Source organism: Anastrepha ludens, chromosome 5 (genome assembly GCF_028408465.1).
Source record: "Anastrepha ludens isolate Willacy chromosome 5, idAnaLude1.1, whole genome shotgun sequence".
NCBI classification, from domain to species: Eukaryota; Metazoa; Arthropoda; class Insecta; order Diptera; family Tephritidae; genus Anastrepha; species Anastrepha ludens.
The window spans coordinates 125,415,339-125,439,575 of record NC_071501.1 but is presented as its reverse complement, the minus strand read 5'-3'; the positions used below and the strand labels follow the sequence as shown (position 1 = coordinate 125,439,575).

Sequence of the window (24,237 nt, the reverse complement as noted above, 5' to 3'; positions counted from 1 at the left end):
TCTTCCCTAGTTTTTATAAAAACAAGTTGTTAAACCAAAACGAAAGAGTTAAACAAAGCAAAATTAACAAACGTTGAATAATAATTAGAACAAGTTAAGTTTTAGTAATGGACGCAAATCGCCTTCGAGGGTGCCGTTCACTCAAGTTGTGCATTTTCGTATTCATCTCCCCCACCGAGTACACGAATTCTTGGTTTTGCAATTCCTGCACCATTTTTAGAAGAATGTGACATTGTTCCACATAACTTAAACAGTACGAAGTCAAGTCCTATTCTACAAAGCAAAGAGCGCGCCCTCTCAGGGTGGGATATCTGTTAAAGGCTGAACTCATTCGAGTCACATTTAAATACAACTCGACTCACATATATGGGGCCTTTAAGGCCTTGGTTATACTGAAATTTTGTTTGGCAAACACCGTAGAATTGTTGTTGCACCGAATACGAAAAGAGAGTTCTGCGACTCTTACACCGAACAAAATTTTTCCTACCAACCTGACGTAAAATATAAAGTTGCCATACACAAATGACCACATCATCAACCAAGAAATAGCAAGAAAACATTTCCTTGAACGTTGCAGCTTTTCTTACAAAATTTTTGTGAACTTCTGGCCAAAATATAAAACTTTTTGCATACTTGTTCACTGTGTGTATATTTCGCTTTCATTTTTAACGCTTTTTGTGCCTAGTACAAATACGTACTTGAGTTAGGGTTGGCAATAGGTGAAAAAAACAATGGTGAAACTAAATTCCAGTTTGCCAGATTGCAACTCTGTGACAAACTCAGTATAGCCATTCCTCAAAACAAAGCAAACACATTTCGTGTTGGCCGAACAAATGTGCCAGCATAACCACTGCTGTCCCATAACAAATCGCGTATAGTGTGTGCCACCCCTAAGAGTGACGAGTAGTACCAGCGAGAGAGACTTGATAAAAAGAGAGGCAAAATAATAAATTAATGTCCATTTCTCTTAAATCCATAGAATAAAGTACACTCGCGCTAACTGAAACTAATTACAACAAGCCTTGTGCGAGAAACCGAATTTGTTCGACTAATCAATTGTGTGTGGTTTGCTCTGAAAAACGGGCTGCAGCACAATTTTTGCAGTAAAATTCGTTTTTATATAAACGTTGATATTCTTACTTATGCACCAAACCCACTATGAATTACAAACTCAAAATGAATAGCCCAATAAACTTAAAATTAAAATGCACGAAACTAACGGGATGTGAACAGACGAAACATATTAGTTACAAAAAATATAATTATTTAAGAATGTGTGCAGACGTGCAGCATAAAAAAAGTCACTCAAATTGTAAGCCTTGTATTCAAATAAAATTTATTTCGAGTAGCGTTTGTTTCATTTGTTCGAGTTATAAAGAAATCAATGGAGAAAAAAGTGTGCGTGTTAGCACGTTGTTCAACTTTGCGGGTATTCGTGTTACCGCGAGTGCACTGTATTCTCGAATAAATTTTTAAATGTAAACAAAATATGTATGTTATTTAATAAAATTATATCATTTTCTTCAAAACTTGAGCGAAAATTATTAAAAATTAAAAACATTCGTGTATATGCAAATGTATACCTGAAACTACTTCAAGCAAACACGAAAATGAATCCAAATTAAAAAGCGGCAAAATATCTCATAGATACCTCTTTTCTCACTACCGCTCTCTCTCCCTCGTACAACAGAGAACTTCCATAGCAGAGCGCTCACAAATGTGTTTTCGTTATTACACGTACACAGCTGGGTCGATACAACAGGGTGCAATGCACATGATTTTGAATTTACAACAAGTCATATGTGTGTAAAGGATAACTTTTTGTGTTAAAAATTATACTACTTAATAACAGAAAAATGCTGTGACTCTGTGAGTCTGTCTATATTGCGATAATATATTATTTGCGAAATTACACTGGTACTGTTAGGTTGTGTACATCGCACCCTGTTTGCCGAGTATCTGATGGAATAAAATTGTCTCTCTGTCGTTGCTGACCAGCGATTGCTGAACTCAGTCACTGAGTAAATCGCGATGAGTTTGGATGTTTAGGACGTTTTCGTTTCGCGTTTTCCTCTTGAAACTATACGGTAGATTTTATTGTATACATTTGTACAACAACAAAAGCAGCAGCAGCAATTAGAAGTAGCAGCAACAACAACAATCACCAACGCCAACAACAGCAAGAGGAATTATATTAAAAACACAAAAGCAAAATTAATTGCGGAGCAGCAAAAGGTGAATGGTGATAGAAAATGAAATGAAAACGGAGGTTTAAACATAAAAAGAAATGAAATAATTAAAAATCTACATAAGGATATAGGTAAATAAAACAAAATGAAAATAAAATCGTAACGAGTCGAACGCAATTTTCATAAGTACGTCTATTTCACGCGCCTCTCGCGGTAGGCACCTCCTTCGTGTATCGCTGTGTAGGTAAATTGTGTATGTGTGTAAGCAATTGCATGTGTGTGTATGGCTGAGTGTGGATATGTGTAAAGGTATCTAGCTGCGCGGCGGGCAAAATGTGCAGGACGTACGGTTTGTAAGGCGGTCGTTGCTTGCGAATATAGGGTGTAGGCGACCCGGCATGGTACGGAGCGACGCGACGCGACGCGCCGAAATGCAATCCGTTGCCATATTCATGTATGTTTGTACGTGTGTTGCTTCGAAAAAATAGTGTCGGTGCATTGCAGTGCGGTAGAGAGGCAGATCGCCAGAGGCGTGAACTATGGCGGAGTGATGTCGGGCGGTGAAACGCGAGGCGCGACGGACCGATGTTTGTCCCTACAAAAGTGCAATAATAAAACGATGCAAATAAATACATACACAAATGTGAGCAGCACAATGGCAACAACAGTGTTGCAAGTTTAAGCACGACAATAATAAAAATTAAGAATTAATACAAATATAATAATTAATACAAAATATGTATGTAATTACAAAGAAAAGTCAATTACGAAATTTCGCTCATATTTAAGACGATACAGCATATACCCTTTAATGTTTCCCCTCAGCTTTCTGCCATGAATGCTAATGTTAACGTGAAGGCAATAAAATCATTACCTTATATGCGTTAGATAAATATATATGTACATACATATGTAAATATGTATATTTGTATATGTGTTTTTGCAAAAAGTGGGCAGATAATCCTCTGAAAAAATATTTTTTTATAGTCATACCAATTTAATTGTGTGAAATAATAATATGCTTATCTTCTCCATCTAGTGATTCTGTAAAAAATGAGGGAATAAATTTTATAAAAAAAAAATTAAAATAAGAAGTTCAGTAAACCAATGCATAAAACAAGTAAATATAATAAGAAAATGAAAAATATAAGCAAATTCAAATTCAACAGTTATGTGGAAAAAGTAACACTTTACGTATAGAAAAAATATACTGCAAAATAGTACCAGATTCTACGAATAAACAACCACAACCCATACTAAAAATCGCAGTTTAATCCACTCATGGAGGTTTTTCGAAAATTACATATATTTGGAAAACAGTCCATACAGAACTTTTAAATCTGCGTAACCAGTAAGTACTTACCCACTTTTCATTTAAATGTTTCCAGCCTTTAAATATTATTTAAGCCTGAGTACGTACGAAAAAATGCAAATATTGATTTCAATAACTGAGTAGGTAGGTGCCCACACATACATACGTGTGTGTGAGTTCTCTTCACATCCATGCAGTTCAAGCAATAAAATAATAATTTGTTAAATGGCGCACAAGTAAAAATTTTCACTCGAACCTGCATTTTACTACATTTACCTGAATATAAGGCCGTGATATAATACTTTTGTGATCTGAATTTCTCAGATTTTATCTTAAGTAGCCGGTGATTTTCCTTTAGTCAAATTTCCACGAAGTTTTTTTTATTTATAAAGAAAAGTTAGATTTTTGAAATAATATTTTATGCCAATTTAGCACAGCCCCAAGTCCTGGCAGCTAGTGCTCCTTTTATTGTAAAATAGTATTTTTTTTTTATTTTTCGTATAATAAATACAATAAAAAAATAATATTAAATTATAAATCAAAAATTACACAAAATTATATAAAAAATTTATATCTAAAGCTTCGCATATGTAAACCAAACATATATGTATTCATAATTTCAAAAACTTGAAAACGTTTTTTAAATTAAATATAAATATAATGCTTTCATTTACTTTGACTAAAATGAGATAATTTTGTTGTATTCTTTTATTTGCAGCACTTGAAACATTTCAATCCGCTCCGATATTGCTACAAATAATAAAATAAAAACAAATTTCAATTTGGTTAATGGAGAAAAGAAGTTCACATCAATAGTAAATATAAAAGATAAAAAACTGAATAAAATTGATGTTAAATAAATAGTGAAAATTGTGAAAAATAACAAGAGAATAAGTGCTGAAAAGAGTGTTAAGAAGATTTTGAGCTGTATACAAATGCAATAATCGGTAAGATGTCAGATTTTAATAACAAATAGACTACAGACTAAATATTAACTTCACACAAATAATATAAATAAAAAAAATATGAAATATAGGAAATGTTTATAGTAGCAATGAAATAAATACGAGCAACTGATACCATCGTGGCTATCAATGATTTCTTAACGATGGAAATAACAGTGCTTGATAGTTTCTTAATTAGCGTACTTTCTTGGGCTATCCAGCTCAGTAGCTCAGTATTTTATTTTTTTTATTTATTTTGTTTGTTTTATTTTTTTAAATTTTTTTTTTAATTTGAAGTCTTTAAACAACAGATTTCTACAGACTACTAACACAAATTATTCAAGATTTCAGAAGGTTGAAAACATCATTAAGCATAGAAAAATCAAGCCCGATAAGAGATGAGAATAGTGGCACATCCAAGGTGAGAACGCATGAAAGAGGTGTCAAGCAATTTTCCCGGGTCCGAGAACCCCGAGCTATTCCGCCGAATGAAACTAAGCAACGCATAAGATAAAGTTAATGCGATTAGTGAATGTAAATTTTGTATCAAAAATAACCCTGAGGTTTTTATTTGACCAATAGGCCGCAGGTCTTGGCTATGAGCTGCCAAAAATAAAACGTGATTTTGAGCAAATGCCATGAAAGCAAGAAAACGACCTAAAACTAAAAATCGGCGTCATAGTTTATGCCCAATGACGTAGTTTTAAAATTTTCTGCCGAAAGAACTCATTCAACAAGAAGTTTATCTCTGAAATAAAAGGTTTTGCTTCATATAGTTTCATGCACTTGTCAGTGCTACTAATTAGAAAAGGCTGTGCTGCCAAACTAATGATGAGAAATAAAACGAACAGAAGGGATTATAAATTGTATCAGATCTCGATCAGGGATCCCGTTAATTGATCATTGGTGCTCAGCTCACACGTATTCCTCACGAACTTCCACAGTCACATCTGCTAATTGTCACTCTAACCCGCCGTTGGGCACCCGGATCTGGCTTTTTCGATTTTGGATTATAGCTAACGACTTGAGCTTCTAGGTAGCTTCCTAAAATTTACTTTTCTAACGTTTTATGGATATAACCTTCTAAAACGGATCATCTCACAGGACGAAAAAGGCAAGACCTGGGTGCCCAACTGACGGTTTTACAAAAGGTGTGCAACGAAGGGATAATTGTGGCTTACCTGGAAGGCGAACTCATTCAAGGTGGGACGCTAGAGCAGCTGAGTGACTGTCCGTGGCCGGATATAAATCCGGTTCGTTACGGTGACGTAGAACCGATTGTGGTGGAACGCTTCTTTATTGTCGCTTTGTTTCTTTGGAAATTTTGACATTAAATACACCAAATTGTATAAACAAAATGCACGTTAATATTATTGTTGCTCTCGTGCCATCACCACACCTTGTATAGATTCGTCTTGCTTACCTGCTAAACTCTACAAATCTGCCTTTTTAGTGGCATATTCGACTGGCTTTGGTTGGAGGTAGATAGTTTATTCTTAATAAAATAAATAATCCACGTTGCCAAAACCAAAAATGCTTGTGCTGCTCTTGTATTTCAAATGAGAATTTAAGTTTAGTCAAAAAAAAGGGCGCCTTTTCGACAGAATTCGAAAAGATTAGACAGTTTCGTTAAGCAACCCGCAGATCTCGTAAACATAAATTCCATATATTTTAATTTTAAGTTAATTAGAAAAGGTTGAATAGCTTTCGATGACCTGACCCAACTTCTGAATGGGTATTTTTTATTTCAGTCATTCACAATTGTTGTTGCTTAGCAGATGTGATTTCGAGGCACAAAATTAAACTCTGTCTTAGTCCTCGTTTAGTCGTCTTGAAATGTCATGTAATTATTGACGCTTTAAGTTCATGGTGTTTTGTCCTTTCATTTCTCACGTTATGTGATTTAGGAGGTTGGAACTTGATACGCATTATGTTACTACGGGTGTGTGAGGCCAATTTATGTGCTTTGTAATGGTTTTCCACAAATAAAAGTCGGTTAGAACCCCCAATACACACATACATACTTATGTAATGAGAAAGTAAACCACATTAAACAAATGCAAATAGCTGGTTTTTGGACTTTGATCTAGAATGTCAATCTACCTGAAAAATCAAGTAAATATTTTCGCTTTAATTTAATTGATACTCCTCTCGTATTATTTTAACTGTTTGCCCATTAAGTTAACATTCGATGCATCCTAATTATGCAGCTGAATTATGAGTTGATCTAAAGCAAATATTGCTAAAGTCGAATAAGTTGTCTCAATTAAGCTGATCACCTATTCGTTACTATTTCGTTCTTATTGCACATTTTCTTGAGTGTATCGCTACATAGAATATGCGGCGTGCATGATGGAACAGCTTTATTTACTAACTTTGAGTTATTGTTTCTGAAATCATTACAACTAAACCGAGTTTTGGAACAATTTATAGTTGAACATCAATTCGTGCTCGAATATGATCCGATACAAAATTAGTTAGTTGAAGAGCCCTATTAATTTGACTCGGCCACATGCCTTTAAAGATCGTCGGAGCGAACAACGAACGGCAACGTAGTTGTCATACACTCGTATGTACCGATGTAAATATAATGGCAGTGCGAAGCAGACAAATGAAGAAGTTAACCAACATTCAACCAACAAATTGTTATATATAAATACACATTAATGTAGGCACACACATACATCCATATGATTATGTATTCACTTATGTGCATACCTACTTATGTATGTGGAGCTACAGCTACAAGAGTCGAAAGCGGCCAGCACAAGAATTTCACCAGATTTTGCTTCATGTCTTCGGCCAGAAATATAGACAAATGTAGAATGAAAAATAAAACTCGCAGTAGGGGACAGGGAAGCAACAGTCATCTGAGGTCGGAGCGTTAGAGCCATGAAATAAATACCGCAGATTGGCAGCTCCCGCACGCATGCATATACATATGTATGCACACAACCACAAGCACAATTGTTTAACAGCACACACGCACACACACACATCAATTGGGGACCTCATGGTAGGTAGCGATGTTTTCGGCCATGATGATAGTCCCCAACTATTGTAGTTTCACCAACACATGCAAACAAATCACATTTATGGTCCACACATCTAGAAACATCAGTGCACGAAATCGAAAGAGATGTACAGATACGTGCGCCGTGAGTGCGACAGAGATGTCATGCAGTGTTGATTTTGTGTGCCTGCAGCCATGTTTCAGTTCGCAAAGAGAGCTCGTCGCTAGCGAGCACGACACAAAGCGACAGTAACAGCGCAAGAGGCAGCTAGTTGGTAGAAAAATATGGTACCACAAATACATATGATAGGTATGCATGCATGTTATGTATGTATGCAGATATAATGAATGCTATGCGGCCGCTACAAACAGCTGTCTATCTTCAAAAGTACACAAACCTACACTTGCACAGATGCACATCCGCTTCATGTTGGTGTGTTGATATGGCTTTGGACGTCACAACAAAAGAGCCTACGGGATTTTACTCACTCACCGCTGCAATGCTACAAGAGTTACAAGCAGAAAAACATGTGTGAGTGAGCGAGCAGAAACGAATGAGATACGCCAACAGCGAAAACGAGATGACGAATGTACCGTGATCACTAAGGCAAGGCAGCAATAACGAAAGCAGGCATAACGAACTCGTTTCACAACGTTAAACCGCTTTTCACTTTGCTTTGTTAGTTTTACTGCACTGCAGCAAAAGTTGGGCGACAGCAACAAACGGCAAAAAACGAACTGGTAGCTGGCATTTTTGAACAAATGGAACGCGGTGCTTGGTTGCACGCAGAGAGCTAAAAAACGAGAGCAGCGAAGAGCGTATAAAGAAATAAATCGACTTTTTACAACGACAGCTATGCTGGTCACGTATTCAATCGCCTCGACGTTGCTTAATTTGCGCTATGAAATGGCTGCCATGCGCAGCTACAAGCACTTGGCGCTCTTCAGTCGTCGCTGCTGTTGCTGCTACTGCTGCTGCTGCCGTGGCAAAGTTTTCGTAACGTTAGCCCGAATAATTTGCGCTACTTTAATTCCACTTTGCAGTTTGCGGTGTTTGTGATTGTACATGTATGTATGTGTATGTGACTATATATGCACTACAGTTGCAGCTTGCAACAACCATGTTTTGTTGGTTTTATTGTACTTCGCACTCGTTTCCGCAAACTGGCTGGATGGCAGTTTTGCAGTTTCGCATTCGCTCCCACTTCAGTGCGCCGTACGCCGTGCGCACTTTGCATTGTTGGGTAATTGACGACGCTGACGTCGGCAGACCATCAGGCGAAAGGGGCACACATCGACAGTTACCGATACAGTTCATCAACGATGAGGATTATGGAGGGCGGGAGGTAATCCCAAACATTACAAGCATATGTAGGAGCTGGTTACAACAAACCAAACAATAACAAAAACAACAACTAAATAAATGGTTTTGTCGCAAAGGCTCCATAAATACCCCTTCCTATGTGCGGGTGTTTTTGCATGTGTGTGTTGCGTAAACTGCACAGCTACGGCTGCAGCCACACTGCGGGTTCGCTCGCTTTTGTGTACACATACACATACACACATTCAATATAACGCTTGAGCTCGTTTTTGCTGTTGGTGTTACTGCTGAAGCACATAAATACCATTTATTAAGCACACACACAAATATTAATATGTATCTACTAAATACATACGCAAGTATATATGTATATACCCACGTATTTGTCTTATGCACTTAACACATTGTATACAATAATCCCCGAATGCACGTCCATATTGTGTTGCATTCAACAAAATACAAGGGCCGCATTTGTATGCATATTAAATTAATGTATCGCGGTTACATACTTATGTAAGTATGTATATACTAATATACATAATTTACATACGCACACACACATGCATATGTGAAACATGAATGCACGCCAGAGGAAAATAAACCAAAAATTGTACATAAATAGACTTAACCCTTAGCACTCGAGGACTTTTTCGCTTGCGCGAGAACCATCAACTCGAGACGATTTCGGCCAAATTATGTAGGTAAATATTTTACAGGCACTTTAAAAACAGTTATAAACAAACAAGCGTATAAAAATAATATTTCACCAGTTTGTTCATTTAAATGTCGAAAACAAGAAAATTTTAAAAATTTTACACCCTGTAATTAGTTTTGGTGTGACATTTAATTTCACAATAGCCAAGATGCAGCCTTGGTTTTTCAGGACACGTACCACAGTAATAAGGCTACAGTCAGAGCAAACCTTGCAGCCCCTTTTGGAAATGCTCCCTCCATTTGTGGAAAAACATCTAGGCGCACACCACAAATAGGAGGAGGAGCTCGGCCAAACAGGGAACAGAAGTGTACGCGTCAATTATTTATTTATTTTTATTTGACTGTTTCAAGCGAATGCTACGCTAAGACTAACTGAACTGAGTTAAGACCGAAATGCCATAGCAGCGTTGCTCGAGTTGACACTTCAAATCGGCCGGACGCCGTATCGGTACCACTGGATTGCAAAGGGTTAATAGGTTTCCCACTCAAGAATATGAAAGTATTAAACATTTTTAACGCGCAAAAAGGCCAAAACGAGAGGGGAAAACAAAAATGAATGAGCCAAAGGGAAATTTCGGGAATGATGAGGGAAAGTCGTTCATATAAGCCATGCACTTGCATTCTTACACACACTTTACATACTCATAGTACAAAATGTCAATGGGCGGAACAGGCGCTTTAATGGAATTAACTTTTTTTTAATTTATATCGAAGCTCTTTATAATTTTGGTAGATATGTATGTACATATGTAGATGTCCTCAAATAGCTTCGGGTTTCTTGGTAGGTGTGATTAAAGGCATGGTCTTTCTTATTGAGAATTTCGTATGACTTACGCAGGTGGTTAATGGTTAATAGTTGCACATGCATATTTTGGGATGGAGCTGAAGGTACAGTCCATGGGTGGATAAAAGGCCCGGGGCGTTCCGTTGACGTAGCACCGACTGTCGTGGGAAACAAAAGCCACAAATGCAACACAAATTTATATTTTACTCAGCTGTTGAATAAAGCTAAATTTCCTTTAAGCTGTTTAATTAAATTTTGGCTTAGGTTTTGCTCTTTACGCACTTTTATCCAGATTCCTTGCAACAAAAAAGGTATTTGAATGTAAATTTTGTACGGGCGTTTTAAACCGTTAGGGGGCCAAGGACTTTGGTTATATCCCCAACTTCGCTTGTTGCTTTCGTTTGCAAAATATAAAAAAAAGAGTTCCAGTCTTGCCGCACTCATAGGCCTGTAGCTATAGTTGTAAGTTAAACATATTTTAATGAAATTGAATTAAAATACTGGATGAAATGAGAAAATTAAACAAGCTCTAGGAAAAATACGTACTTATGTACGTATATTTAGTATACATATATTTGGAGTGGAGTAGCGAAAGGAAAACCCAAACATTTGTGCAAATTACTTTACTAGAATCAGATGGTTGGTCACGTTATTATTAGATTCATCAATATCAGAGACTGTTGACCTGCTGCTTTAAATAACATCTTTATCGGGCATTCAATATCTCGACCTCCAGTTCAAAAGGCTATTTTCAAACAGAGTTTAAGTCGTTAAAATCTGCTTTCAATTTGCCTACAACTATGGCCCGTAGTCTTGCGCTGCGAAAGTTTGGCAAATTAATTTGAGGAAAAAACAAAAAAATTCAGTCCTGCCACAAAATATGCATTGAATATAACAAAATTGAATGGTTCAATTAAAGTTTTCGCCTAATTATTTTCACATTTTAAGTGTGTAACATTTTGAAAGAGGTACACGTAATTCTATGAATAAGCTGAGAAAAGAAAACATTTAGCAGGCTCGCCGCAGGTCAGAGTAAATGCAAAATTATTACGAGAGAAGAAGAAAACGCAACAAGTCAAGCCACATTTTTCGCCACAAAGCAGGCCTAACATTTCTGTTATTATACTAACTTAATCGCTAACAGGTGTATAAATATATACAAAGAGAAACATTTTAAGTGCTGAAAGATTTACATTCATTCATGATTTATGATGAAGCCCTCACAAGTCGTGATTCCAGCGCCTTCTCTTCTAGCCAGCCAATGCTATCATCGTTTAAGCTTCTATGCCATTAACTAGGATGGGCATAATGAGGCAAATTTGATATTATTTACGTTTCCATGTAAAACAAAGTTTTCTAATATTTATGTGGAATTGTAACAGGAAAAACGGGCTTATTTTCTGTTGTTTTTCCCCTCATACCCTCCACTTTGCTTTCATTTCTGTCGCTCGAAATATCTTTTCTGATATGGCAATAAAGTAATCTTACAAAAAAAAGAATAATTCTGACAGAGCGACTGGTTTAGCTTCGCATGATTTGACATTCTTTTCGTATATTTTTCGGGGCTTCAAAGTCAACCAATAGTTCATTTATTATGGTTCAGTGTTAAGGATATAGTGAATATCTGGTCCACAGTAGATCCACTCATAATATTCAATATACCTTACATATATGTATGTGTGTGTGCGATATTAAAAGGCCGAGTCCGCACAGACTTTTCAGTTCTCCATTTGTTACAAAATCGTGAAAATAACGAAAGCAACAAGAGATGATGTGTATACGTAGTCCATAGTAAATAAGTTTGTATGTATGTCTATATGTATATATGAACATTTAGTCCTTACAATGCAATAAATTCTTAGTTTTTTTTATTCCTTTACTTTTAGATGAAATTTTTAAGAACTAAAGAACGACTTGAAAAAAAAATCATCTCTTTGCATATATGTATTATCGCTCCAAGTCGGAGCATAGGGCGGACAATTCAATACATATTCGTACAAATACTTGTAAATTCATTTTACATGTATGTACGTATCTACGTTCAAACCATTTGAAAACAACAAATTAGTTACAGAAAAAAATCGTGAAAATCGAAAAGTGATGTCCATGTGTTTCAAAGCAATGCACGTATCATTAAAAACATTTTGAGTGACTAAAAATAAATGAAAACTGTGTGTGACGGAAAAGAACTTTAGATGCACCAAAGAGCAAAATTAGTCACCTGAAAACTAGCGGGAGAAAGCTCAAATGCACAAACAAAAATTGCGTAAAGAATGTTTATTTTGTTCCTAAGTTCTGACGTAATTTTTTGTTTCGGTTCTGTTTTTTAGACATTTTTATGTACATACATACATACATACATACACATGCACATGTGTATGCAATAATATTCACACGATATTTATGCTTTCTGGCCATGTTTATTTTGAAAAGACGAAATTCTGCGCCAAGTTATCGCGCCAATCAAAAAGAAGAACTTCTGCAAAACGAATTCAAGCTGAATAATTAAAATTTTCGAAAAGAAAAATGTATGCATATGTACATACATAAATACACACATATGTATATGAACATATTACATAACAACTAAATATCGATCCTATTTTCTGGCAAAGGTGATAATTTCCGGAAATTACGTATCGAAAGAAAGACTTTTTAGTGCAAGTGTAAATCTAAAGAAATACAGCACTAGAAAAGCAGCTCTTGAGTATCCAAAAATGAAATCTATATTCGAGAAAGCACCGAGCTGGCCCATTGCGTTCGTACAAACTACCGCGCCCCAACACGCATTAAATGCGACTAAATACCAGAGAAAGCCAGTCGAGTGTTGGTACTCGTACTCGGCCTCAACTTGCGCCAACAGCGCCAAAGCAACGCAACAACACGGCAACAAAAAAAAAAGCTTAGCTACAAAATAAGAACAAAAAATCTGATACATATACAAATGTATATATATATATATATAAACACATACACTTAGCATTTCGCTACATCAGGCAAACACAGCAAAGAAAAAAGGTTGAGTTGGAGGGAGGGAGGTGAGAGGAGGGGAAGGTGAACCGACGTGTAACTTATGTGTGGTTGTAGCATATTCAATTGATGTGATGGAATTACATACGCCTCCATTTGGACGAGGGGTTATGGTGACACGGGCAGCGAGGCGCTGCGGTCATAATGGAGCTCAAGTGCCTACAGCTGCTAAAGAAGACGAGGTGCCACTTCTACTTGAGTGTCAGTTCCACGTAAACGCCTCACTGCGGCTTATAAGTTGTTGTAGGTATATGAATACATACATATATGTGTGTGTATGTACATTTACATAGATTTGTATGCATGTGAATGCTTACTCGAATGCTCACCTAAGTGGATGGTTGAGCAAACGGCCCCACTGCCGAGCGTAGGTCTCCGCATTGCCGCAGCACCTCCTCGTGCATCATCCAACCAACATGAATAGCACTTACGCAAATATACACACACAGCCTCATATAAATACATGTACATGTACACATGCATACCTGTTCACTTATATGGATGTGCTCGGATAGAGAACTTGAGTGTGTGTCTGCTTGTACACACCGAAAGTCTGAATGCTTGCTTTCGTGTATTGTTTTCAAGGCAGTGTGGGGCCTTATTAAATATATACGTGTATGTATGTATGAATATCGTCATATATGTTTATATGCACATATAAACGAATACATATACATACACTGACAGACGTCAGTTATGAAAAAGGTGTGTATGGTACATTTTCTGGGACCGTGTGGGTGTGAATGTGTGCTCCAATGGGCTACACATGCTGCTTGGAGACCTGCAGTGATTCCGATGCAAACATGAATACTGTGTGTGAGTGAGGTACCGGGCTGTATGCAGGGAGCCATCACGACTTCAGAGCCGAGCAACGCCAACGAGCAAGCTTGGCTGGCAGGTCGCCGGAAATTTAGTTCACTTGCTGGCTCGGTTAGTTTTAATACTTGTTCAATACTTGGACCATAACATGAATAAACGAATGAATCTATTTACATACTTGATCTTTCCTTCGCGTCTTCACGTCTTCGCAGTTTCTCTGCAATTTTCGCAAATGCAAGATTTTGGGTCTGTTGTTTTTGTATAAATATATTTATTATATTTTTACTGAGCACGTCTGTATGTATATTGTATGTGTTCCTTTGGCGCGTTTGCGCACAGCAAACAAAAACGTAAAGCAGTAACAGTAACAAAGCAAACTGTTTTTTTTCATACAGGGTGTTTTACATAACGTTTACGTCGACTGCGCTGCTGTCATTACGAGCGTGGTCCTGGGCATCGGGGGCTTTGGGGTTTATGTGTGCGAATACATCAGCCCTGCCGGTTAATGTACCAGTACCCAACTGGTGCGCTTAAAATGAGTTTAGAATCATGATAAAATCGCGTCACTTCGCTTGCCCTCAAAGATAACTTGTGAATTTTTATCACCTTACAATTTTGTGGTATTTTCAATTGCATTTAAATTCACTCGGAAGTGAGTTGCAGAACTTGCAAGCAGCCCGCAGGTGCCAATTGTCCCCACTATATACCTTTTTCGAAAATTTGAAATGAGTACTAAATTCTACTAAGTACAAAAGCATACTTTTCAATTTACTCTTTCTAACGCCCAATTAACCAACCCTTACTAAAATCCAAGTGGAAACGCTGTAGTTCGGGGCCTGACATTTATTTTTCTAATCCAGGTTTGGCCTGCCGGGTGTATTCATGTTCATGTGTTTCTTTCTATTGTAGCAAAGCCAACGATAGTAATAACTATTTACAACAACGAGTAGCTGCAAAAGGTGTATATGAGACCAATAATAATAAAATACATACTTGCAACGGAAAGCCAGCCCATCTGTAACGTGCATACTTGGAGCTATACATACATAAGTATGTACATATATGCATACGCAAATTTATGTTTTCCGTAAAACATGTTCTCTCATATTTTAGTTTCCAAATAAAAGGCCAAAAATCACGATTTTCTTCATAATAAATAATCATCGCTTGGCGCTTCAGCTCTATGTGAGCTTTGGCCTGCTGAAAAAAATGTCCCCATTTGACCCAATCTTCAGTTGTTTCCTTCCAGCTGTTTACTTGGAGTATCCTCATGTCATCCTCCTGCTCATCAATTCAACTTGATCTTCGTCTGGCTTTTGCTTTCGTCTTAAATGTTTTAGCGTTAATATTTTTCGTCGAGCTCTGATTGGGTCCATTCTCGTAACTTGACCGACCTATCCATTTGTTTCTCCCCCTTTATAAGTTGGCCCAGTTCATGGTGCCATCTTGTGCGCCATTCACCATTGTTGGCTTTGGCTGCTCCGAAGATTTTTTTTCAAAATTTTTCTTTGAAATATTTGGAGTTTGGCTTTGTCCTTTTCACTTAATGTCTACGGCATGGATCCGTAAAGCAAAACTGGTCGGACTTTAGATTTATTCATGATTATTTTGCACGGTCTTCAGAAGCGATTGTGATACCCCTTAATTGCCAAAACTTGTTTTAAATTCCAAATATGAAAAAGTTTTCTCCGCCATATGTTCCGATTGTAATTGTGCAGGGTATTATCTGATCTTTTTGGACAACAACATATGTTTCGTTTTTTCCTTATTAATCTTCAATCCAATTATACCGGTAGCTGTTTCTATATTACAGAATGTATTTGATAGAACGCTTAGGTTTTTGCTGATTGTTGCATCCCGTTCGGGATGGTGAACAGGAACGGAACGACTTGGCAGTGCACGACTGTTTCGCGCAATTAACTCTGCGCTTGAAATGGGACTCGAAACGGACCCGTTGACAATTGTTGTTCAACGTGGTTATGCCGAAATTTTGTTTGGTATAACACTGGAATTGTTGTTACACTCTGAACTCGAGAAGAGAAAGTTCGCCCACTCCCACAGCGAAAAAATTTTGTCCACCCAAATATACGTAAGATGTGATGTTGCCATGCAGAAAAATTATAGCAAAGAAAATAAAGCACGTTTACAGTTTTTAAGCTCCAATAATGTTCCCATAAAATTTCTGTGATCTTCTGTCTAAAATATGAAATTTTTTCTATACTCAGTTATCCTGTCTATTTCCATTTTTAACGCTTCCTGTGAGTAGTATAAATACAAGAAGAGTATACAGCAAACTAAATTCCGCTTCACCAGAATGCAACTCTGTAACAAACTCAGTATAACCACCCCAAACCAAACAGAGCAAACACATTTCGTGTCCGCCGAGCACATGTCCGCCAGCATAACCACGGCCTTACTTCACAAACGGCCATCCAATTTTCCAATTTTGTGACGAGTATAATTTTTTGAAAATTTTTCAACGTATAAATTTGCCTTTCCCTTGTTATATATTTCCAAAGTTAAATAGGTTTTTGTTTTTTATTTCAATAAATTGGTACCAAACGAGTTCTGACAGAGTGCTTACAAGGTAGTTAAGAAGGAGAGTGAAACTACCTTCTACAAATTATTGTATGATGTAAATACCATCACTGTTTAGAAAGTGGCATTTTGCGATTTTGGGTAAACTCGCTGCAAGTATAACAATGTAAATACGGAATGTTAACACACTGGCTTCACATTTTTAATATTAGCTATTAACTGACGTAGACGCTATTTTTGCTTTCAATACAATAATATATTCGAAAAAATCAAACTTAGGAAAAACAGTAAAAAGTCATATACTACAAATCTTCGCTTCCATATACATAAATAGATTTGAAATGAAATGTATACAGACATTTATTAGTGATCAACCTTATTATGAAATAAAGTGCACCGTCTCAATAGAACTGAAAAAATCAACTTTCCTGGCAAATTAATAAAAAAAATTAAATATGCGTTGATTGTGAATAAATTAATATTGTCTGGACTAGTTCCCATATCGATTGGTGGTAAACGTTTTAAATGCTTGCCAGCTGTTTGAAGGAAGAAGGTTTCTCATAAGTCATTGTGCCGCTGCCTATCAGAGAGGCAACTCCCTGATAATCGTTGCTGTACACAGACGTAGGTACATACAACACCCTAACTGAGATGAGAGTAATAGTAATGTGGGCAAACACATACGCATATACACATACATATGTATGTACATTATTGTTAATTTTGGGAATTGTTTCTGAATGGTTAGAAAGTTAAATTTGATTGATGTTATTCACTTGCTGATATATCCATAGAAGGGGATGTAAACAACCCTGCTATTTATGCTGATCAATGCAGGGATGATTTTTCAAAGAAATTCGTACTTCTTTCATAAGCATGAAAAATATCCGCATATGAAGTTGAAAATATTTTTTCAAAAATTATATTTTCTAAGTACAGAAACAGTCTTTCCATATTTTGCAGAAACCAAAGCTACTTATATACATACTATATATACATATGTAAATACAAATATGTGAAAAAAATTCACCTTAATTGAGGCAATTATTTTTAAATTGAGCTATCCACTCTCGCGATGCTTACTCAATTAGCAGTTAAAAGCTGAAAATATGTTGATTTTGTTTGCTTTGAAAATATGCTTGGAACAGTAATTTACACTGAAAAAAAAAAAACTCCAGCATTTTTTGAAAATTTGTTAAGCCTTTAATCTGCGCTTAGAACGCCAAAATGTAAAAAGGTTTACTCTAAACTCATTTCATTGTGTATGTAGGTATGCTAAAATTATTTCTTATTAGTTTTATAAATAACGTAGCTTTTTAATGTTTTTAATTATTTTTGTTTGCCTAAAGCTTGTAATTAGTAGCATTCATTTCTAAATAGTTAGATCAACTGCGTAACTACTAAAAAGAGATTTCTTACTGATTTCTGCTTTACGTGAATATTTTTGTATATACAGGGTTTGATTGAAAAGTAATGAGCCTTATTTTTTTTTAATCAGTTTTATTAAACTTTTTGACTTATACAACTAATATTCTTCAAAATAGGACTCTTGAGCGTCAATACACCGCTGGTAGCGGTCCTTCCACTGCAGGAAACATTTTTTAAGCTCATCCGCCGGAATCGCATTCAATTCGGCTGTCGCCGGTTCACATCTTCGTCTGTTTGCGTCGTCGAAGGCCTTCCAGATCGCTGTTCGTCTTCGACGTCCTCCCGTCCTTCCTTGAACGACTTGTGCCACCGTTTTACTTGGGCACTAGACAGAGATTCGTCCCCGTAAGCCTCCTTGAGTAGCCTAATGGTTTCGGTACTCGTTTTGTTTAGCTTTACGCAAAATTTGATCGAGTAACGTTGCTCCAACGACCGCTGCATTTTCGCCACTGCAAAATCCTAACACACTTTTAAAACAGCTTTTACGCGCGGAGCGATGTCGACTGCACCGTTGTTGCCAGCGAACTGGGACCGGTTTCTAGTGGAAGGGGAAGGTCCAAGTGCTTGGCAGACGCTCCGCGCGGGAAGGCTCATTACTTTTTAATCAAACCCTGTATCTACATATGCACGTATGTATGTATATGTTTATGGATATGTATGTGTATTTGGATTTCTGTATTATCATTATACTTGTGGTTGTTGCGTGTGTATATGAGAAAAGCCGAAAAGCAAATAAATAAAAAGCAACCCCAACAAAGGCAGAGGCCGCCACTGTGGCGATGATAGCACTGCACGAAAAAAATAACTCTAAAATTATACATACATACGTAGTCATTTCTAAATTTACAACAACGATAACGACAGCTCTAATGTTATAAAAATCTTTGCCGTGAATTCCCTTCAAATGAATGGTACATGTGCACATTCGCACACATATATAAACATATCCACATAATACCCACATACGTATTACACGTACACATTTCCTATCGGACACCCCGTGCCGGTGACAGACATCGCTCGAATTGAACGTATGCTTGAAATTGCTTACTTTTTAATCAACTCTCTCGCTCTAGCACTTATGAGTACGCGCGCGCTTTTCTTCGCACTCCATACCCGGTCTTACACAATTCCAATCTCTCTATCTCCTCATGCTTTTTGTACTTCTGCCACCCTTTTCTTGTTTGCACGCAACTGTAAAGAAAAAAATGCAACAAAAATTTCAGAACAAAAATTTACACAACGGCAGCTCACGAACTTCATTGCCATACACACGAATGTGCACATACATATTGTGTATATATAAATATATAAACATTACCCTGGTAAATAAATGAAAATTCTCTCCTTTTCTTTCGCGCATACTCAGCAAGTTTTGCTACTCGAACCAAACAAACGTCAATTATATTGAGAAAACATTTTACCATGTTGCCAATTTTCATCGAGTTTTTGCTTGCACTACTGTTGCTGCGCTACTCTATTGTGCTGCTTTCAACTATTCAATTGGATATGTGCGCTGTTGCCACATTTCCAATTATCATTAGTTGTATACGAGTACGTACGAGTAGATAGATGCACACACACACATGCTTACAATGGCACATAGATAGACACGACTCCATACATCTACATGGCTTCGATGCGAAGCGAATATGCACACAATCAAAGCGGGTTGTATTAATGTACATATGTGTATACATACATATATATGTTTACAACCGACCGAACGACCGTACTAAAATATTATATGGAATTTTCAACATTTGGACATGTTTTGTTCGTGCTGTTAAATTTTAAGGCAGTTGAATGTTTATCCATAATACGTATGCTTGTATATGGTACACACATATGTACACTCATATGTACGTCCATATGTAGCTGTTCCATACAAATTAGAGTAAGAACTCGTTGGTCGATGGTCGGTTGCTGGCTAGCAAGACATATTAACACATCTTACTCACATACATATGTACATAGGTAGTTATAATCTTAGATGAATAAGAATGTATGAATATACACACATATGTATGCATGTGCTTATGTATACGTCTATCATATTATATTATATCTTCATACAATCAACACCATACATTTTATAAGTAGATAAGTAGATGTATCCAGTTCCCTAAAGCTCTGGCAGGGGTAATAAAACGATAATCAACAAAAGGGATTTCGTGGTATATTCTTGGAAACGTTTACGAGTATACATACATACCCTGGAATCACATTTTCTTCAGTATAATATGTTTTTAAACTTTAGTTCATTTTTCCAGTTTTAATAAACATTTGAACAAAAATAATAAACAAATGAAATCGCAAGGAAGGCGCTTTCAGGAAGCCTGTCAAACTGCGGAAGTTCGGAAACTAATTTCAGGGACTATCAAATTATGCGTAAAAGCTGCTTTTCAAAACAAAGTTTTATTCGAAAACACTACGTTTTTGAAACTGCATTTTCATTATTCACGCGATAGTCAACAGTTTCCTGCAGTCGTTACCGAAATGAAATTGCGACTGTTTGACCGAAGCATTTTGTTTTTCCTTATCTGTCAAACAGAGGGTATGAATGCTGTGAGAATTCGAATTTCTAATATTCTGTTGAAGATGATTGTGGATCCTATACAAACAAGAAAAGAAAATGACTCCGGCCGTACAAAGGCCATTTTGGGTGAAACGATTTATTTTTCGAAATTTTGCGCACATAGCTCAGAACGACTCGGTGCGAAGTATGCACATACATACATACATATGTATATAGATACATATGCACATATACATACATATGTAGGTAGGTGAAATGGTTGAAGTACCAGCCTGGCACTCCCCAAGTAGCACTAATGTGCTGTTTTGATACCCTTTTTAGGCCTCCAACGGGCATATATCTACAGCCAACTTCAGCCGTTGATTTAATGGAGAATATTGACTGAATTTAGGGGGAGCACTGCGTAGGCTGTCGAAAGAAGAGCACCCAGTCTCCTTCTCTGGAAAGTCCCCACCACAGCTTCTGCAATGGGAATTAAATGGTAAACCTAACTTTCTGCGTGTGTTGCGATCGTCCAATGACCGATTAGCGCAGCTAGGGCATGGATGCTCAGTGCTTTCTGCGTACTGTATCTATTGTACTGAGACCAAAGGGTTTTCGAAATGGCACACGAAGGACTTGAGCTCCATTGGTTCTGTGCTATTCTGGGAAACAAGTTGTGTAATTCCCTTTTGGCAACATGGGGATGCTGATGTCAAAATAGGAGACCTATGAGACCAATTCAGTCGACCTAAATGTCATCGACAATTTCATCACAACAGTTAACACCAGGGGGATATTTGGAAAATATTATTTATCACTCATGATGAAAAGAATAATGAGATGGCGCCTATCGTGGTCCCGTTACTTTGCTCTCAGCGAATTTGACAACGAGTTACGTGATTTTAGCACCAGTGTGACCAGATTACCATTTTCGTAACTTGATTTAACATTTTTTTTTGTTATTTAGGTTCGGAGTTTTAGTTCTTTCTTCATGACATTTTTCTAGCCTGTTCTAATTAAAATGTAATGTTTATAATTTTGTAAAATATAAATTTTTTAGTAATTAGTTAAATAATTCACTCAGTTTTGATTAGCTTTACTTTTTTTTTAACATCTGGTGGCAGTGCCCGCGACTGCAGGTGTTTTAGTGTTCTGCTTTCGGCAGTCAAATCTCTCTCTCGTTACTGCAGTGTTGCCTAGCTTTGGATATAAAAACGCTCTAAAATGCCCATTTAAGGAAAATAAACACCAAATCTTTATTGAATTACTTAAAGAACTTTGTATGTGTAACAAATTATTTTTAAAATGTGCGTTTTTTTAAATAAATGTGTTATGGTTATGTATAATTTAATTTATTAGTTTTTTTTTGTTGTTAAACGAAACTCTTTTGTTAAGGGAACGACTTTTTTGCTATATTTGAGGTTATATAACTAGATAAGGTACTCTTTTTATAAAAATGTCATTATGGTTTCTTTAGTATTTTCTGGTATTTTTTTGCTTAATGCCCTATGTCCCACTAAGAATTGATGACCGGAAGAAACGATTACACGAAAAAATTAAATTCACACTTTCAAAATATCAAATTTTATAAGAAGCAACAAATTTTCATTAGCACTAAAATCTTCAAGGAGTGGCCTTTTTAACCTTCTTTTGTATAAAAATACAGTTTTTTTTAACTTAAAGTTTCGGTAGCTTTAAATTAAAAAAAAGAAACAAACACGAAACTTCAAAATTTTCGCATTTTCGGTATAAAAAAGCACTAAATTTATTGCGAAGAGCAAATGGTTGGCAATACTGCACAACTCGGAATAACGTGACGTCACGCACTCTTGATGGGCGCAATCTTCTTTCTATCATTCTTGTTTATCACTCATAAATCAGCTATTGAATTCTCATACAAAATATGAGTTTAGTTTGAATTTAAGAAAGAAACTCGAACTTGGAAATCCCTATGCTTGACACCACAGCTGTATGCATTTGTGTGTGCATGTATATGTATGTGCAAAATGCTCTTTACATGTGCATAAGTATGTGGTATGCTAATTTTTCATTCTGTATTCCGTTCAAGGCTTACTTCCTAAAAATATTCTTAAAAAACAAATGACTAAATTGCTTTGCTAAGATTTGGGTAGCTGTAGCGGGTGTTAACCAGGCACAAAAACATTACATTGATTCCAAATAAAATTAACATTAAATTTTTACGCTATAAACAAAAAATACTGAAAAAATATTTTCTTTCCTTTGCAGTAAATCTCAATGTGTATGTGTTAGTGCATATAATAAACCAAAGCAAAGATTCTTAACGTCAATTGACGGTGTTTACGAAAAAGAATTTTACGATTGAGGATATTCAGTCGTTCTCCAATCCGAATGGGGTGGAGCGCGCCCCTTTTAAAACAAGTCGCCTCCATGAAGTTTTATAAACAAAATGGTACGTGAAGAGACCCGAAAGATTTGTTTTGGTCAAATACCCGAAGCGAGATTACGTGAGGATACAAAAAACAGAGAACATTTAAAACGGTAAGTGTTGAGCTTCATAGCCATGTATGAGTAGATGCATTTTTTTATTTGTCTACGTTAAAAATTGTAAACTAAAATATTCAACTTTGATGGTAGGAAAGTTTTTGAAGGGCTTGGTGTTGTTTTGTCGTGAATTAGGAAATCTAAATTTGAAATTTATATCCTATGCAAAAGTTGTTTCTTTAAGTTTCACTACACATTTAATACGACTTTGATTTTATGCGCTGCTCCACGATGTAATATTGGGTTGGGGAAAAAGAAATGTCGTATTTGTGATCGAAATTTTACGCTTTATTTAACGTACTTAGAGTTATCCGATTCAAGTCAAATATGCCTCGTTTTGTTGGCAAACTTGTTGCCATTTAGAAGGCAACTTCATTATCCCCCCTTTATAAAACCCCCTCTACTTATTTGCAAAAAACTCAGACAACCAGTTTTCGCAAGCCTCTTTTGAGGCCAACCTGGTATCACCAAGGGCGCTTTGCATGGACCGGAAGAAATGATAGTCACTTGGTGCCAGGTCCGGACTATATGGTGGGTGCGATAGGACATCCCATCCGAGCTCCCATATTTACTGATGCAAGGCTGTCATCCAAAGAAATAAGTTGTGCTGGGTGTTCGCATAAAAATATTTAATCGATTTTGACTAACTATAGTAAAATTTGAAAAAGAAGAATATCGAATCTTTTCCTAATGCTGAAAAAATTAGAACTCGTTTTTTGCTTAATGGGAATTGTAGAGGTGTGGAGTTTAAATTTTTTTTTTTTTTTTTCAAATAGAAAAAAGGTCAATATTTTTTCTCTATTAGCTTGCATAGGTAAATAGAATTTGTATTTTTACAATTTTTCTTAAATTATTTTTTTCGATTGGCAATATTTTGTCTTGTTGTTGTTGTTGTAGCAGTATCTTCGCCCTGTCAGTGTAGTGTAATTACCGGTCGTCTTCGTCTAGCTCATCTAACGGTAGGCCCAGGAAACTGGCTGTTTCGACGGGTTGGGTCCATAGGGAGAGGGGTGTTAGATGAGTGGGTTTGTTGGGGCATGTGAAAAGGTGGTTAGTGTCGTGCGGGGTGCCTTCACATGCTGGACATATGTTTAGTATGTC

The 24,237-nt window shown here is 36.5% G+C and overlaps 1 protein-coding gene and 1 long non-coding RNA gene across 10 annotated transcripts in view; one reads left to right on the top strand and one right to left on the bottom strand.

Moving 5' to 3' along the window:
• The first annotated feature begins 2,002 nt into the window (after nucleotides 1–2,002).
• LOC128865166 (protein split ends) overlaps nucleotides 2,003–24,237 on the top strand; it is a 125,641-nt gene continuing 103,406 nt past the window's right edge. For 3 of the 8 annotated variants that reach the window (XM_054105238.1, XM_054105233.1, XM_054105230.1), the window contains exons 1-4: nucleotides 2,003–2,320; nucleotides 3,229–3,540; nucleotides 4,220–4,448; nucleotides 22,861–23,133. In XM_054105238.1, the coding sequence (XP_053961213.1) occupies nucleotides 23,042–23,133 (92 nt within the window). In that variant the 5' untranslated portion in view covers nucleotides 2,003–2,320; nucleotides 3,229–3,540; nucleotides 4,220–4,448; nucleotides 22,861–23,041. Of the gene's footprint in view, nucleotides 2,321–3,228; nucleotides 3,541–4,219; nucleotides 4,449–22,860; nucleotides 23,134–24,237 lie in introns of those variants that run through there. The other 5 variants (XM_054105231.1, XM_054105232.1, XM_054105235.1 and 2 more) reach the window with 5 other exon arrangements.
• On the bottom strand, nucleotides 4,091–8,448 carry LOC128865170 (uncharacterized). Of its 2 annotated transcripts, none has more exons than XR_008454763.1 (3): nucleotides 8,053–8,448; nucleotides 7,857–7,961; nucleotides 4,091–4,251 (listed from the first exon to the last, which is right to left on the bottom strand). It is a non-coding gene; the product is annotated as an uncharacterized LOC128865170 (long non-coding RNA). The 2 variants fall into 2 exon arrangements; XR_008454764.1 differs by having other exon boundaries at nucleotides 7,861–7,961.